Raw genomic sequence first — 17,520 nt, 5'->3', positions numbered from 1 at the left:
CAAGAAAATGCCATCTCACCAAAGATGACATTTTGTTAGTCATATTTTTCATCTACTCCTAGATAGGTTTTACCTCTGTAACTCCCATTCAAGAGAAGGCAATGTTTTGGAAGAATAATATGTCCTTACTCTTSTTTGTGCCAAAATGAGTCCTCAGCTCTTTAGACTGTCCTCAGGAATTTCTGCTGGACAGTCAACCATTTGACCCTACCAAGACGTGTAGGTCTTGCTGAACTTGGCTTAGTGTTTTCTGGGAGACAAACGTAAACTACATCTGAGCAGTCGCATAGAGAGGGTGGTTTACATCACTAAATCATGCTCAGATTTAAAATAGGGAGCTCTATACAAGCCAGAGTATTATCTAAAGGCTTGACTGTATCTGGAGAAGAGTCTTTTCTTTTGTGCTATCTGCATTAAGAGAAAAGAGCTCTTCAAAAAATGAGCCTTGAAGTCAAATTATAAAGTCYTGGAAGCAACAGAATTGTGGTGTTATCCTCCCATACTGAATGACTGTTGGTAATCTGCCTATACACTGCAAATCCTTTTTATTGTGGACATCAGGCAATAGAGGGAAAAAGCTGGTTTTATTCTTCTGCATCCTATTGCATGCCTGGTATATATTAGCGGTTCTATTTATTTTAAATCTGTATTTTATACATGGGTAAAATAGAGATCAACTTGAGTTAACTTTTAGTTAAAGGAAAAACRGGTTCTCAAGACAGTGCTGCTAGTAGATCTGATGCCCTTTCCTTAGCAGTATGAAAATGGTTGAGTGCAGCATATATTAACTGGAAATGAAGTTTAGAGGACTAGTGAGGAGAACTGGGCTCTGTAATATGACTGGAAACTTCTCTTTTTAATAATGCATCTGACCATTTGTGGATGGGATGAGCTTCAGAGACTATATRTGTGTGGTGTGGCGTATGTAATAACTTTGTGATTAAGAACAGATTAATACTTTTTTTAGTTGTTAAGAATAGTCATCACTGGAACCAATTCTAAAAAAACCTGGAGATAGTATCTGTGCAAAGACCATGTACTCAAAGTGAGTAGTGTTGCTGCTCCATTCAGCTGTACTAGAAGAAAATGACCTAGCGGAACAATTTTGAGTGGTTACAATGGGTATGTGCTGTTCTGGACATACAGCGATTTAAGCATGAATCAATAATAGCTTAAATCAGGCCTGTGAGAATGCAGGTTTTCATAACATAAAAAGCAAACAAATAAGTTGCATCTTGTTTTCTTGTCTCCTCTGATACATTTATTTTTTTCTTTTCTCTAGAAGCCCATCAAAAACTTATCTGTTAGTGAGCTGCAGTTCCTTTTAAAAGTAGATACCTTTAGTACTCATGGTACTGTGGAGTACCTTCTCCAGAGTTGCTTATTCTCTTTCCTAAAAAAAAAAAATCTGTTCTCATCCACTCTGTTTTCTTGTGTAGCCCAAAGAGAACTTTCCCTTTTATAACTAGAATTTCCTTGACTGTATATTTTGAAACTGTCATTGCTAAAAAATAAAARTAAGTACAAGGTCTTTCTCATTTTCTGTTTCTGATTTGCATTTTGCATTTCTTTTCCTGAATGATCATTTGTATAGACCTTCACTGAATCCTGAACCAAAAAAATATCTCCCGCTGAGTCTTCATTTTCAAACTCTGTATTCTAAAGTGATTTCCAGCCATTGATCTTTAAATTCCTGAAGGTTAGTAGCCTACTTTTAATTTATCAGAAAGGGTAAACTTACTTCTGGTAAGTCTTAAATCTTCTACTGAGAGGAGAGTGGGCACACCCTGACCTCTTCCTTCCCTGTCCATGACACAATGGAGAAAACATTGGGGGAGCTTTCTTTCCCAAGTKTATTTTCTGCTTTATTTTCCTTCCTTACCCTGATACTGAAGGCATTTTCAGAATGTCAGAGRCTGATCTGGGGCTGGATGTGAATCTCTAGTATTTTAGGGATGAGCATAAAGGCACAAGGCAGATCTTYTTGGCATCCATCTGGTGGGCACTTCCCTCCTTTGAGGCAGTGGTTAGGCTAGCGGTCCAAGGCTGGTCCCACTTCAGCATGGTTTCCCAAAGCTCAGTGGCTTTCTCCCTTGTGCTATTTGGACTGCTTTAGTTTCTGATGATTACTGCCCATTTTGAAGTTTTTAAGTAGTTTGCAGGGAATGAGGTAAATGTTAAGACTGTGGGAAAACAGAGAAAAAGAAGCAGACCATTAATTAAAAGCTACGTAGTCTGAGTAATACAATGGTTAAAAGTGCTGTTGCTATGACAGTGCTGCCCCTGTTTGCTCCAGCATGAGTCATGCTCCTCCTGCTCCCTGTTCTGCTCTGCTTGGGTGCCTGGCTGCGTGCGTTCAAAGAGGGTGACGCTGCTCTGTCCTTCTACCCAGACAGGGAGTAAAGGCTTTGGTGACTCACAGCAGAGATCAGAGGGGAAGGAGAAATATTACTGCAGCCCCAATGAGCTGCACTGGAAACAAACAGGTGACCAGCAGAGAAATATTACTGCAGCCCCAATGAGCTGCACTGGAAACAAACGGGTGACTAGCAGACAAATCTTGATTGACAGGGAAATGCATCAGGCCCTACATGGAACATGCAGGTGACTTCTCTTCCTAGCATTTCCTCTGGTGAATGGGATAAAAGTATTTAATGAATCTGTGCCTCAGCATCTGCCTCTATAATATGTGAAGGATGCTTACAGTAGTCAGTGTTTAAATACTTCAAAAATTTTCAGTCAAAAATGAAGATACATCACCCCAAAACTATTTTTAATTTTTGATGTTCTTTATTTGTTCTACTGCTTTGCAAAAAATCTTAGTGAGTTTACAGTGAGGGCCACACATTCAGCCCAAATCCCTTCCTGACTCCTCTTCCTCTTCGGTTATCCATAAGTAACTTGTTTGTCCTCCTGCTATTTCTTTGCTTGAGACAGACCTGCTGTGCTCTGTCCCTGGGAAAGCAGCAGCCAATACTAATCTACGCCATGCAATGGTAAGATTGCCCAGAGCTGTACTATACAAGGAAGCCCACTGAATGCCAACATTTATTTCAGAGCTCTGGTTCTTGTCACCTGTAAAATTTGCTGAGCTAACTTCATCATTTAGCTTTGCAATACATTGATGTTAATTAGTAGTAGGTGACTGTGGCATTTGCAATGCAGTACATGTGCGTCCTCTGTTAAAACTCCATGAATTAATCACCATTTGGTGACAATGAACAGGAAAGAATGAGAGAATGAGCAGTAGTTTGCTGCTTGCTTTGGCTCTACTAAACAATTTAGAAACTGCTCCTATCCAGTGCAGCAGATAAGAGAGGATTTCCATGTATGAGTTCACCCAGTAGTAGTGTTTACTGTAAACGCTTAAAGGTAGATGCATTCTCCTTAGGCAGTATCAGCATATGTTACCCCAGGTTGGACATGGTCAAACATGGACACCAGTTAAAAGGTGCRTGCTAACTTGGAGGGTTATTAGATTAGATTCTGGTTATGTGGAGCCCAGATTGCTCAGACATGGGATGAGTTTTACCTTATGTGCCTTTGTAGTATCTAAATTGTTTCTGAGGTAAATTTCTCTCTTATTTCAGAGAAGCTGTATTCAGGGGAGGAGATTTGATGGGTCATCCAGGGGGTTGATTAGTTTGGCCCTAATTTACCCATCTGCAAGTGAATTAGCCTACTGAGAACTCCTTGGTTAAGTTCCAAGGGCAGTGAATGGTTGGAGTCAATGTGAACACTGGAAAAGGATCTAAAACACTGGTGCCAATGCTCTGAAAGCTCCTCTTGTGTGCCTAAGTGATGTGTCCTGCTCATGTGGCCAGGGTCAAGTTAATCACCAGCTTTGAGATGACGTTTCCCCACCAAGCTGGGCTAGCAGAGACCTCAGACTTTTCACTTTCTCTGTAGCAGGTGAAGCAGGTGAATGTTACTTTCACCTTGTGGAAATACTTGCATATATTCTACCTAATTTCTTTCTGTTGTTACAGCACTTTTTCTTTGGTACAAAATTTTGCGGTTTCCACTTTTTTGTTTTATTACACAGGATTTAAGTATTTGGTCTAACTATTATAGGCTGGGTACAACATATTGTGCCTGCAATTTAAGAATATCAGATACACAAGAGGCCTGACGGGGTGATCCCTTAAGTCCCTGTGATGAAAAATGGGACCCAAAGGAATCATTCTTATAAAGCAACACACAGTTTCAAAACAGCAAGAGCTGACAGTAACCCACGGGCAAAGCAGTCACATGTACCATCAGAGCGATTAAGTACATGGATGGCCTTTGCAATAGATCATCTGACACTGATATAAGTGGCATATAATTGAACACTGCTGTAATATGTGCACCAGCAGACAAAAATAAGACTTTTTACAAGTCGTTTTTGACAAGCCTGCTCATGTCTTCCTCAGCACCTAGAKCTTCTCCTTGGATGTTCTTACAGTGATTCATTCTGTCTCCAATCTAGCAACGCAGCCCAGTGAGTTCCTCACAGTAATAGCAGGTACTTCAGCTGGTGCTTCTGGGAATTGCTTCTGTTGGTGCTGGCCATGCACTGGTTTGTGTCCCAGCTGGCTTCAGGACATACAGGATCCTGTCATTTCTGAAAGAGAATGCTTTCCATTTTTCAAATACTAAAACTAACGTAGAGTTCTGACTTGCTCGTTTAATTATGGAGTCAGACTGAGTGTCTCAAAAGAGTGACAGGAAATTCTTAACCTGTATTTTCTATTTTTGTGCCTATGAGAATAGGAAAATATAAAGATATTACATATAGCTGTATACAGTTTTTAATGAAAAATGTGCAACAAATGGAAACCAAGGCATTTTTATTTAAATGTCATCATTTATTTTCATTTAAAGCTTCAATTGCTTTCTCATCATAGAAATGATCTTTCRAACTCTGAGTAATGCTGGAAGGGACTGAAGCTTTTGGCAGGTGGCATAACTGCTTACGTCGCTGCTGTCTGTTCTGTTGCAGCTGCTGAGCACTTTGATCTGATCACAGCAATCAAAGTGTCGTTTCCCTTCGGTGATGYACTGTGTTATTCTTCTCCATGTATGAGATACTGTGCTCTGCGTAAAAACATGGTAAGGAGAACAACTAAAATGTGAGATAACTAAATCTCACTTCATAAAAGGTGTTCTTGACTTTATTCCAGTCTTAGACTGTGCATTTAAGAAAATACCACAGTAATTAGCTGGTTCAACTAGGGTGCATGAAGTGTGAAGCAGGGGGAGAGCTTGTGCTGGAACTTTAATCAGCAGCCATGTAGCAATCTGTTCTGAGCATCAAAACTTAAAGGCAATTATTTTGAGGGGGTATCTTTAATTTTTGGTGGGCTTGGCACATTTAATGACATGTATTTTTATTCAAACAGCCTGAAAGCGTGCAGAAAAATACCGCAATGGCATAGAGCAACTGTGCCGCCTAGTGGGCGAAGGCTGCTGCCAGGGGCTGTGTGGGCTGGGCTGCAGTGCGATTATCTGACAGCTCCTAGTGCTGTTTTAGATACTTGATGAGTATACAACCTTCTCGTGGACAAGAGACTGAGTTAGTGTAAGATTGTCGAGTCTGGGTAGTTCTTACATGTAATGTTCACCAGCRTAGATTGACTGAGAGTCCAAGCAATGTTTAGAAGTGACCTGCACCTGTGATGGCAGGTGGGAAACAACAAACAATTTGTAGTATGAATTGTTGATTCCAGCTTCTGTTGTTCAATATATCGTCAATGCATTCATTATCATRAAAGATCAGAGAGCAAAACAATAAATGCGGTTGCTTTATCTGAGGGATGCCTTGCACATTTAACRAGTCTACCTAATGTCAGACTCAATATATTAAGTCAGGCAGCTGGCTATAAGAAGCAAACAGACCCTCATTAAGGGAGGCCCCTCATGCTTCTTTTGTTCGTGCTCATTTGCTCTACTGGAATGGACACGAGAAGCATGAATATTTAAATACTTCACTGAGGCTGGGAACCATCTAAGCACAATTCTGTGGTTTCTTTTTCCTCTCCTCCTCTTCCTCAAATAGTAAACCTCAAGGGCCATTTATCATACTTCTTTGCTTGATCTGTATCAAATGTTCATCTAAGTTTGAACAGAGGTTAGAATAACAGAGCTTTCTTGGTTATTATTGTGTTTAATGTGCAAAAGCTGACATCTAATAAAATGGTTAAAAAGTCAATATTTATTTATGAGAGTTGCATGTTTTAGTGATTGCTGTCCAATGTTCCCTCACCCCCAGCAGAGTGCCTCTCTCCCCAGCAGTGAGTGCTCTCCCCAAACTGCATTTTGTTGCCAGCCTTCTGCAGGTTTGGCAGCAGTTTGACTTTGGATGCAGAATGCAGAGCCTCTGGCTGCATCTAGAGGAGTGTGCACACAAAGAAACAGATCAAAAATACTTCAATATAGCAGAAAATGTAGTCAACTTGCACCTCTGTTTCTTGGAACTCCCTGTCTGGTATATCAGCCTAAATTGAGAACATCTGACTTTTGAGTAGATATATCAAGAGAACAAAATCAATGGACTTTTTGCATGGTAGAAGCAGGAGATAATGGGCCAGCGGTAAATTCAGCTTGCTGCAGTGACACTGTCACTCCATATCAGTTCACGTGGGAACTGGCCCTGCATTCCTTGTAGAATATGGAGCACCTGGTGTTTATGCTGCTGTCACTCAGGCTTGGGAGAGGAGTAGACACAGTGTATTAGCAAAGAAATGAAGACATGCTGAGAAACTGTAAAAATAGCATCAGCCCTCTTACTGTAAATGAACTATTTTTCAGCTGTTTATATGTGAAATGTTAATTCTGAAAAGAAACAGAAAGAAGAATCTGATTCCTAAAATAAAAGTTTAGAGTAAGAAGGTGGGATATAGCAGCTGTGGTCCTTGGCCCATAATCCCATTCATAGCCAAAATTCCAGGTGACCTCAGTACAACCCATGTAATAAAAGGGATGCAGGACTAAAACCAGTCYTTGAAGAGCCCTTTTCCTTTGTTTGAAAAAACTAGGAAATATGTAGAAATAATATCCTAGCTTAGGGATAGGAAATGGAGTGCGTGACCTTATAAGCTTCTCTGCAGCTGGATTCCCTCTTACATTATGATCTAGGAGTTTTGCTACATAGTTCCCATGACCACTCCCTTTAATGTTAGGCCCTGTAAATCCCAACAGAACCATGTACTGAGACACAGAGATATGTATCTTCTCTTATTGTGAGATACTTCCTCATTTTCTTGAGAAGTCTCTCATCAATTTTTTGGCATGCAAAAGTAGATTGCAAAAAGTGAGATTTCAGAATTGAAGTATTGAAAGAAATAAAGGCAAAATTTAAATGGGCAGGGAAGATGATTTCTTTCCTTGTGCCTTTTGTTTAGTCAACAGGCAGGAGGGAATGTGAATCTGCTGGGGAAAGAAGGGTTGAAAGCAAAATGTTGGCCTTGCTGAGAAGCCTCAGGTATGGAAGTTGGAGGCAGGCATTTACACTCTGTTGCTATCTCCTTACCAGGATGAGATGTACAGTTCTTCACTGATCCTATGGTAACTGGAAGATGATCTGTGCAAAGTCTGCAAACAACCAGAAGTACAACTGGCCTTATTAYAAGTGAGGTTTATTGAGGATAGAAAAAGGATACCCAATGCAAACAGGAAGACTGTTGTATCTCAGTGAGTGATACCATGTTGAGTCCATTTAGGTTTCATTCCAGTCACTGCTGGAATTAGTTTTGTTGATTACTTTTGGTTCTGAATGGTAATTGCTGTGGTGGCAATACAGACTAAATGAACTGAGTATAATGTATGACTTCTCTTATGCTGGCAGATCTAGTTAGCAGCATGGGGTCTCCATATAAGTGAGAACTTCTGCTGATTTCTTGCTACCTGCAYTTTGCTTTTCCCCCCAACTCTGACACTGTAGACTTTTTACTGACGTTTTGGTTTTCACAGCTTGGCAGACAGATGATGGAAGTTGCATTTGCCTTTAGATACTCTGTTGGGGAACCCAGGCTATTTTAGCACCTCATCGGGTTGCATCCAGATTGCAAAAAAGTAGCAGTTTTTACCTTCCCTTGTATTAGTAACACAAGTGAATTGCACTTAAATTCTGAGACAGAAGCTATGGGTGACTGAACGAAGCCGTGCAAGCAAGTAAGCAGGTTAAAGTTTGCCTGATAGAAGTGGGATGGGGAAGAAGACTGCTAAGTAGGAGTTATTAAGGCAGTCATGACACGAGCTTGAAAAGGCTAACGTGATATGCAAAAAAATGTGTTTGCCTAATCCAGAAATTTAGTAAAAGCCTCTTGGCAGCTATGTTCATCCATAACAGTTGGAGAAAATTATTTGTAGATTAGCACATGCTCTGGTGTGCARAGACCCGTTTTAATAGACTGGGCATTCTCAGAGGTGGCTCCTAGTTGCTTGACTTGTCTGCCTGTTCCCAAATTTGTTCATATTTTGGGTAACTTCCCTGGGCTTGTAGAGAGCATATCTTCTGTGAGAATATGTTTGGGATTTCTTATTTCTTTCCTTTTTAAGAAGCTGGCCGTATACATTGTAGTTTTAAATATATATACATATTCTCTCTCTCTCTCTCTCTCTCTCTCTCTCTATATATATATATATGTACACATATACATTGTAGACTTCTTTTTCTCTGTGGCATAGGTTCTAAGGGTCAGCTTAACAAGTTCGTTAGGGTGCCTAAGGGCATAGACTGATGACTTATAAAGATACCTAAACAGGCAAAGTGCTTAATTGCCATGAAGTTTGTAGAGTTCTATATACATCAGAAGAAATCAGTATATATTTTTAGTGTCAGAATCTAATGAGGTGTAATATGGAAAATTCCTGAGACACTATRTGCTGAGAAGAGAGGGCAGTCCCTCTCTACCTGATCCTCCTGGAAAACCTATTTTGCAGGCTTTCTGAATAGCAGCTGAGGWGGGATAATTTGATGTAGTGCTTATGCTAAATGATTTGGATGCAAGATCCTGACTGGACAATAGCAATTTTAGGCTTATGACTGCACATGCTTTTTCATCACGTCTCTCTAAATAGTTATCCTTTCAGAACTGATACTGACCGGATTTTGTTTCTGTATTGTATAAAAGCTTCTGTGAAAGAAAGTCACATATTGGCCATTCTCCATCAAATACCAATAGGTCTAGATTAAACCTCCTTACATCAAAAAATGGATTATCTGATTAATTTTTATAAAGAATAAGGAGAATAGCTCATTTTTTAGAAAATCTTTTTGGTTTMACTGGAAAATTTTCAGCTCTACTGTGTACCACAGCAGATGCGTCGATGACAGATCATTCTCAGTGGGAACAACTGATATTTGTTTTTCGAATGCCAAAGCCAAAATTGTAAATTGGGGTCTAAATTTTGCATAACAGTGAAATCTCTCCCTCTTTCTCGCTCTCTGGAAAAACTGAATTAATGATGAAGGGAACGTGAGATCTAGTCTTTGCAGCTCTAATAGCAGGAACTGCAATAAATTGCACTTGTTTTTTACTTCAGAAAAGAACAGCAGCCTGCATAAATCTATTACTGCTTTGTCACATAATTTATCAGAGCTGTAAAAACTGAAACCAGAGCTATTGAAAACATTAAGCATATTACACTAAGACTTCTGCTTTTCAGTCTCCTTCATTTTTTACTGTGTACTTAATTTTACAACCCTGATGTATTAAAAAAAAAAAAAAGCTATTCCTGGAATATGCGGCATTATTTTCAAAAGCATCTAAGATGCCGAAAGGGGGTTGGACACCTCGGCCAGGTTTTTATGATAACGACAGAAACCAGTATGTTACGTAATCAAATTTATATTACAGTTGGTGAGAGCTGGTGCATAGTCATTCCTGAAATCCCATTGTTTTTTCTGTGCAGCTTTYGATGCCTAGATGCATCATAAAAATCTGATCTAAAGTATCTCAGATACAGACATATTTTGAAAATGGGAGATTTTAACTTCCTATTCAGCTGCTTTTGGAGAAACATACAAATCTCTTTTGTCGCATCTTCCTTTGAGAATCACAAGGAAATCTGTTAACCTGGAAAGAGAATCCAGTTTATTCTGTTCCTGGGCCTTGTTGTGAGCACACAACAGTGATTCTAGAAGCTCTAGCCCAGTGCATGCAATGGAGGGGAAGAGAAGCTGAAACCTTGCAGATGATCCAGACCAAGTGAGAATTGCAAGAGCCATGGTGGAGAAAGCTGCTTAATCTGATGTCAAGCACTGAGGGAGGCTTGATTCAAGGCACAAAACCACAAGAAAACACGAAAGCAAGATTCTTTATGAAGATTTATTTAGAAAAACCACGTTGTTTGGGAGTCACTGTTACATAGCGTGGTAATTCCCTTCCTCTTGAGTAATATGCACCACACTGTGCGCATGCAATTATTTATGTTCCGGAGATAACACCTTCATCTAGCATTTGACATGTACACCATACTGTCCTTAGTGCACACTACGATACACGAAAATGTTAGGACATGCACAATGTTGAACTTTTCCATGGAAAAAATGTATAAAAAATACAAACCAAACCTAAGCTGTCAACATGAGAAGCAATGTGCAAAAGTAGATAAAGTTACTCCTGAATGTTTGCTTAAGAAAAAAAAGGACTCATGTCCCTGTGTCCCATTCAGTTGGAAGTGTAACAGACGTTGTTCCAAAGTGGAACTTTAAAAGGAGCTAGTCACATCCTGACCCTCTTCATGTAAGTTGCGGGGTTTTAACCAACTAAATCATCCTATATTCAAGTTTATCTGAAAATCCGTTGTTGTCACCAGTAAGGGTGCTGATTTGCTGTTGTTGTATTGAGCAGACACTTAGATTGCCCTAACATTTGATTTGCGACGCTCAGATAGTGACCAAGCCCTTGTGTGGAATGTGCAGAAGAGGGAGGACAGCGATGTTCCCTGGGCAGGCCTGGCAGCGGCCGTGCTGGACCCGCTGGCCAGACAAACGGGCCAGGGATTAGGAGCTTGCCTCACACGTGTTGGCAGGAGACAGACCTCCGAGGTGCCCAGCCAAGGGGTGTACAGCTCCAGGTGCTGTCTGCTAGTGCATAGTGGGGCTAGTGTTTTGAGTTCCTGCTCTCTAGTGCCTGAGGAATCCTCCCTCTAGGAGAAATGCGCCTCTGAGAATAGCACAGCAGATGAAGGCAAGAGGAAGCCACTGGGCCTTCCCAAGCCAGTTACCTTGGTCTGTGTAGCTGATGTGGATGGAACCAATCCATCCTTATAAAACTGCTGCATGCAAATACCAACCCTGTAAGTGGCAATTAAGACTAGAAATGGATTGCACTTGTTTCCCTTGAACATACATACACACCATCCTTACAAAAAAAAACAATTACAAAATCATTAAAATACATTAAAAAAACAGTCATAGGGACTTGGGATTTCCCTGCTTGGATCAAACAAATGAAGAGGAAAATATGGATAGTGTGATTCTAATCACTGAATTTTGTCAGTATCCAAAATCATTTGGCTTTGGAGATGAGGCTTCTTTCTACCCATGTGACTTGATGCTGCAAGCCCATTATCACCCTAGTAATCCTCATGCTTTTAAGGGCTGTTTACTTAAGACCATGCAGAGTTATGACTGTGTTACAGAACTTGACATTTTTTAATGGAATAGCAAAGCTTTTCACAGCAAATCTGGCATGGATCTAGGGAAAATCTCAGCAAGACTCCCTCATGTGTTGTGTTTTTCACTTGTGAAGCGAAAGTTGTAGCCTTAATCTGAGGAGGTAAACTGTGGATACTGTACTTTAGACTCCAATTCAACAGAGCACTTTAGAAAATTACTTTTAAGTTGGATCTAGGTGTACATGATTCAGTTAGGGCTCAAATATGAAGATCAGAATCCCACAGGAACAGTGCTGCCTTGGACCTGCTCATTTCCATTTCAAAAGGCACAGAGGGAGGTTTCCTGCCACTCCATTGCACTGCTGTTAGGCTCAGGAAAATGCCAGGCTCGGGGGAGTATGCCAGCCAGCTGCTTCTGGGCCTCCCCTGCTTTCTAGGCCTGGGTACCCRGCTGTGCAGTGGATCACAGCTCTCCCCTAGGTTGGGAGTGCAGCGCAGTGACGCTGACCTTCCGAGTCCCGCTGCCACCAGCGTGGGTGAAGCAAGGCAGCTCTGGGAGAAGACGCTAGTGTTTTGCAGGAGCGTGTTAGCTCCAGGGAAATTCCTGCAGCTTTCTGAAAGCACAGGGATCAGTGAAACACCTAACCAGAGTCTCCCTTAACTCTTGCAGTATGTTTCATTTTAATCAAAAGGAACCTCTGGCTGTTCATCAGAGACAACGGTTGGCAGTGATAAAGCAGTGGTAGAAAATAATGTTTTGGACTGTGAAATACATAAAATAAAACATTATGGACTAAATTCCTACTAAAAGTTTTATGCTGTTGAGCATTGGGGTTAGCTGCTGCTTCACGAGTATTTTCCACTGGCTTAATAACATGTACAGCAACTGAGTTAAGGCCTTGATTTAGCAAAGCGGTTGTGCATATGCTTAAATCTGCCCTTATTCAGCTAAGTACTAATGCAAATACCTAAGTAAGTGCTTTATGATACAAGGACAAACCTGAAATGGTCTCTATAAATGAAAGTTAGGTAGTTGGTACAACTACGCTCTTACTGTTTTTTTCCTGGTAGCACAGTTGCTGTCCTTGATTAACTATTTAATTAATCTTTACCTAAAAGGTCCTGAGTTCTATGTACTAACAAATGCGCATAAATACCAGAACTAAAAAAGGTCAAACACATGGCTCAAAGCAAAACAAATACTGCTGTAAACTGTGCATTCTAGTCACAAATAAAAACTCATTGGACTAGAAAAAACTAACGTTTAAGGTATCTAGGATTGGCAACGCTAATACTACCTTCCATTGTGGAGTAAGGTTAACAAATCAGTGTAACATTGTGAACTGATCCCCCTAATGAACCTCAGCTTATGTAAACAAGTAGGCTTTGACAATGCTTACAAACCTAGGCGTGATCCTGCTCTTGGACACGGATGGGCAGAGACCCACACAAGGTAGCAGGGCTCTGTCGAACACAGAGTTCCTGCTGTCCAGGTTGGAGAGCAGGAGAGAGGCCCATGGGTGTGATCCTGCAGCCTTGCACTGGCATTACTGGAGCATCACATTGAATTCAGCAGGACTATGTACATAAATTAGGATTATTCAAAAATGTAAGGCATTGCAGGACTTGGCCCTAGAATTTCCTTTTAAGCAGAGCATCCCTTATCCATACACAAGATTATACTTTAACATGGCAAAAAGTGTCTAAAATAAAGGTCAGTGTCACCGTATATTATGCTCACTAACACCATAACATTCTGCTTATTGGCTTCAGATATTGTAAAACAACTTTTTCATTAATATCAAACCAACGATGAATTTTTCTCATAAAAGTTCAATTAACTGTGAAAGTTAAAAATGATCAGGCTGCATTTTCAAGGTTAAAAGGGGACATTAACAGAAATGAGCAACTCCCATTATAATGGTTTTCCAGTGTCTTCCCTTCTGACCAGTGAACACTGAGATTGCAGTTGTTGGCTGCCTCCAGTCGGGTTTTGCATCCTCCGGCATGGCTACAGCCGCTCTCCTTCCACTCGCTTTTTACGAACTGCACCAGTAGAACAAGGGAAGAGTGTTCAATATTGCTTTTCTGAGAATCTAAGCATTTTCTCAGTGGCACTCTATACGCCCAGTCAYGTGAATAACAATGAAGGGGCTTCTACAAGCATTCTATTAAAAATTAAAGCAAAGGATCTGAGTGAAAGAAGTGAATTCTAGCTCAATTTTTATCTCAGTTCTTGCAGAGAGAAACCCAAGCTGAAGCCAGTGAGGATTTGCCTCAGTGAAGGCATCCCAGTTTGACACTACAGTTGAAGTGGAATTGATTAGTAACACATAGGGTCCATTTTTTGCTGTAAGCTACTCCTGCTCAGTCAGCTCCTCTATGTTTCGTGTATTGAGCATGTAGGGCAAAGCACATCACATTTACTCAGGTAGAACTTGCAAAGCTTTATTTTTTATTTTATKTGTTTATTATAGTCTTTGCCTGTGTTTGGTCACTCAGGCAAGTAAATCTTTCTGGTTCCCTTGCTGGCCAGGGTTGGCTGTCTCTACTTATTGTATAGAACAGCTGACTGGGCAACTGGGAGCCTGGCTGCTCCAAGGGAAAGGCTCACTTTCCCATCACAAGTAGGAGAAGAATAGTGGCTCTTAATCACAGTAAGATATTTGCTATTCTCTACTCTTGAGGTGATGGAGGTATGTATCACTCCTTTTATATAGCAGATTGGATGTTACAAATTTAAAAACCAGTCTTATGCATGTGCAGAAATCGCTATGTCTAAGCAAGTCGGAGCTTGGCTCACAAGAAAAAAATGATGAGTGGATGTAGTAGCATCTTACCTAGATCATTGTTTTTAGTAATAGCTGCTGCCACCCTTGTTCTTGGCCCTTGCTTTGTGAACTGGTATCCAAACTTGAGAATCTTGGAGTTCTCTTCCAGCATCTTGGCAATCTCCATCTCTACAGCTGTCCCCAGCTGCTGCCTCTGTTGATGATGAGATGCAGTGTCCCCAAAAGAAAATAAAATATTTATTCTCAAATGAGAGAGAAAGAGAGAGAGGTGTTATATTCCAGTATCATACTGCAAACTCCAGAGAATCCCATCTCTGGAGATTTTGCTCTAGGTTTTATATTTGGCTTCGACCAGTTTTATTTAGATGTTTTCCATTGTTTGGTTGCATGGGCATAGGACATGAGCTGCAAAATGAGTGAGCCACCGAAGGCTGCCTTGCCTTTGCCAGACCCTCTGGGATAACATATGGAATCTATCTAGAAGGGAAACAAAGCGGACGCAGGTTCAGTGCTCTCTCTTTACCTGGTTGTCAATTTTAATCTCTGTCAGGGATTCGTTCTCTTTTAGTGCATCAATCAGTGCCAGAATACCCGTCCCAGTGATGAAATTGGATTCTACATTCAGACTCTTCAGCGTTTTGTTCACTTTCAGCATATCCGCAAATGCCTGAGGGCGCAAAAAGAGGGAATATGAAATCAAATTCCTGAAAGCTTCAGGAAGCAACAGAGAATCTGCAAAACATAGCTTAGAACCGACAAAGAAAGAAGAGGCTCTGAATAACATAGAGGTGGAACAGAGTAGATACCCTGCGAATATACATTGTCACAAGGAAATTTTGCAAGGGAAAATGAAGGATGCATCCTACAGCAGACATAGCCCTACTTGAAAATTGGTATTTTTTTCCAAACAGTGTTTATACTTACAATAGCTACAGGGTCRTTGCTTCGAGTAGCTGCAAGGCTGAATGTCTTCACGTGGGTATTGCTTTCCAAAGCTTTTGCAAATTCTTTCAGTGTTGGAATAGGAATATTCTGCATTAAGAAAAAGGTATATCCAGTAATAAGGAAAGCGAGTCACATCAGTAGACCCTGATTCTAATTATTACCAGACTGATTGATTAATAGCTGCATGCAGTAGTATGCAATTTTATAATCCTCAGTGCTTTTAAGAGTATGTCAGAGTGGACGACTCATTCTTCGCTCCTAGCTGCCCTCTGAGACCCAGTGGAGGCCCATGGGAGGATGCTCTGTCTGTCAGCACTGCCTCTAATTAGGTCAGGCCAGTGCAAGCACGTGACTGATCTCTGAGCTCCTTTCCTATTTTGCTGCTGGTTGTTCAGAGTCTCCACATCCCAGCCCCTCCTCTATTTGCATGTGTGGGCTAATTGAATTAGACCAGTGATGATTATGTAGTGCCCATGAGGTATCTTGCTTTATGAGCAGCTAAAGAAAGGCAGCCAGAGGGAATCACTCCTTGGGCTTTTAATTGGTATCTAATTCAATAGCAAGCACTGATGACCTTGAAGCCTCTAGAACAATTCCCTCCACAGTCCTTTCCTGTGTCCTGCTTTTCCTATATACAATAAAGAGAGGACAAATTTAAAGATAAAAGACAAGGGCTTTGGAAATATTTCGGTAAACCATCCTATGATGACAGAAATGAAACCACAGCATCTACCTTTATGTTGTTCAGATTAACTTCTATGAGACTAGGATCATTTGCTTTTATTCTTTGTAAACTTGCTTCCACATTGGTTGGGTTGGGTGGCTCCTCAAAAATAGGCTTCACCTTTTCACCTTTGACCACATCTGCAACACAAGATCTCATTACATTTTGACATGAGAAACAGGCTTTGTCAGAAAYGATCTGGCTTTTCAACTCTCATTTAGGTTTGTACTGTAGTGTTCAAGCAAGAGTTTATAGGAACCAAAAAACTTGTAACCAGGAGGATTAGATTTATATTCCTGCCATGCCATCTGCACCTTCTGTGCATCCAGAAGCATGGCACTTGGGAATGCAGTCACAGTGGCTGGGCAGCATTGTCCAGGAGAAGAGGAAAATTCCTCCTTTCTGCATGAAAGCACCAGTGCAACTAATCTGAGCCAAAGTAGCTTTTAAGACTAATATTTAAGATCTAACATASTGTAAGGGCTGCTGTGTTCTTAGCCTAAAATCTGCAAAGCAAGGTGCCCTCAGAACACACTCGTTACATTAGTGAGAAAATGCACCTCACAAATAGATTATGCTAATGTAAAGGAACACAGTCWGGAGGCCCCTCAGTTTCCTCCTTTGGTGTGATGCTGTCAGCCTTACTATAAATTCAATTAGCTCTTGTAAAATTGCAGCATCTGCACTTTCTAAATAATAAAACTATCAAAGAATGAAAAGAAAGCCTGTCTGCCAACACCAGAATTTATGAAGTCTTTGAGTATATCTGCTCCAAAGAGATACAATTTTTAATGTTGGCAGTTATGAGCTATAAATATTCTTAGAGAGGCATAAAAATCATAGTTTAGAACACAATTAGTAYTTCTAATTCCCAGGCATATAGTTGTGGAGATTAATTTCTAAGCCCTGACCACCCAAGCCACTAGAGGCAAGAAAGGAATATGTTACTGACCACAAGTATGTTTAAACCTTTTTATTTTGTGCTGCAGATAGTGAGTTATTTTGAAATCTTGTGCTCAAGTCTCAATGTACTATGCATTTCTGGTCAATGCCATGGGTAAAAATTCATTTCTTATCATGGGCCAAAGCAAAATCAAAATATTGTTTAAAGCTCATACTGTTAGTAAAAATGAAGTGATACGTAAACCTCGAGCTGGCTTTTACTCTGCTTGCTTGTACCTCAACTAATTTTTGCTAATTCCCTGAGAGATTTCACATATGCATGCATAATATTTCAGCTTTCCTAACTAGTTGGAAATTGGAAATTGCTAATAAAATGCATTTGAAGCATTTACCACATCTTGGATTCATGGCTAAAAAGAACAGACAAAAAGCACAGCATTTTTGTACCTGTAGAAACAGCCTGCTGAGCCAGGAACCAAGGAGAGACCTGGACCCTGTCCTCAGGTTCAATATGCCAGTCTAGAGTTAGCAGTAGTTTTCTTTTTTTCT

General features: G+C 40.5%; 1 protein-coding gene and 2 long non-coding RNA genes across 8 annotated transcripts in view; 1 reads left to right on the top strand and 2 right to left on the bottom strand.

The window, feature by feature from the left end:
• The window catches only part of LOC146596662 (uncharacterized), a 54,724-nt gene that overhangs the window by 16,126 nt on the left and 21,078 nt on the right, over positions 1 to 17,520 (top strand). Inside the window, exons 4-5 of one of the 5 annotated variants that reach the window (XR_014895646.1) lie at positions 4,985 to 5,094; positions 7,517 to 7,969. The exons of 2 other annotated variants lie outside the window; for them this stretch is intronic. This is a non-coding gene — a long non-coding RNA (uncharacterized LOC146596662). Of the gene's footprint in view, positions 1 to 1,282; positions 1,532 to 4,984; positions 5,095 to 7,516; positions 7,970 to 17,520 lie in introns of those variants that run through there. 2 more of the 5 variants (XR_014895647.1, XR_014895650.1) reach the window with 2 other exon arrangements.
• On the bottom strand, positions 4,830 to 7,577 carry LOC146596663 (uncharacterized). Its single transcript, XR_014895651.1, has 2 exons — positions 7,514 to 7,577; positions 4,830 to 5,079 (listed from the first exon to the last, which is right to left on the bottom strand). It is a non-coding gene; the product is annotated as an uncharacterized LOC146596663 (long non-coding RNA).
• Positions 10,296 to 17,520, bottom strand: part of LOC146596661 (tropomodulin-2) — a 31,025-nt gene continuing 23,800 nt past the window's right edge. For both annotated transcript variants that reach the window (XM_085303393.1, XM_085303392.1), the window contains exons 6-10: positions 16,078 to 16,208; positions 15,324 to 15,431; positions 14,923 to 15,066; positions 14,448 to 14,592; positions 10,296 to 13,653 (exon numbers count right to left, since the gene is read on the bottom strand). In XM_085303393.1, coding sequence (XP_085159519.1) covers positions 13,619 to 13,653; positions 14,448 to 14,592; positions 14,923 to 15,066; positions 15,324 to 15,431; positions 16,078 to 16,208 — 563 coding nt within the window. In that variant the 3' untranslated portion in view covers positions 10,296 to 13,618. The remainder of the gene's footprint in view (positions 13,654 to 14,447; positions 14,593 to 14,922; positions 15,067 to 15,323; positions 15,432 to 16,077; positions 16,209 to 17,520) is intronic.

This window comes from Rhea americana, unplaced genomic scaffold, assembly GCF_003343005.1.
Source record: "Rhea americana isolate MKP2758 unplaced genomic scaffold, rheAme1 scaffold_2, whole genome shotgun sequence".
NCBI classification, from domain to species: Eukaryota; Metazoa; Chordata; class Aves; order Rheiformes; family Rheidae; genus Rhea; species Rhea americana.
The sequence above is the reverse complement of the archived record's forward strand: the minus strand, read 5'-3'. Positions and strand labels throughout refer to the sequence as shown.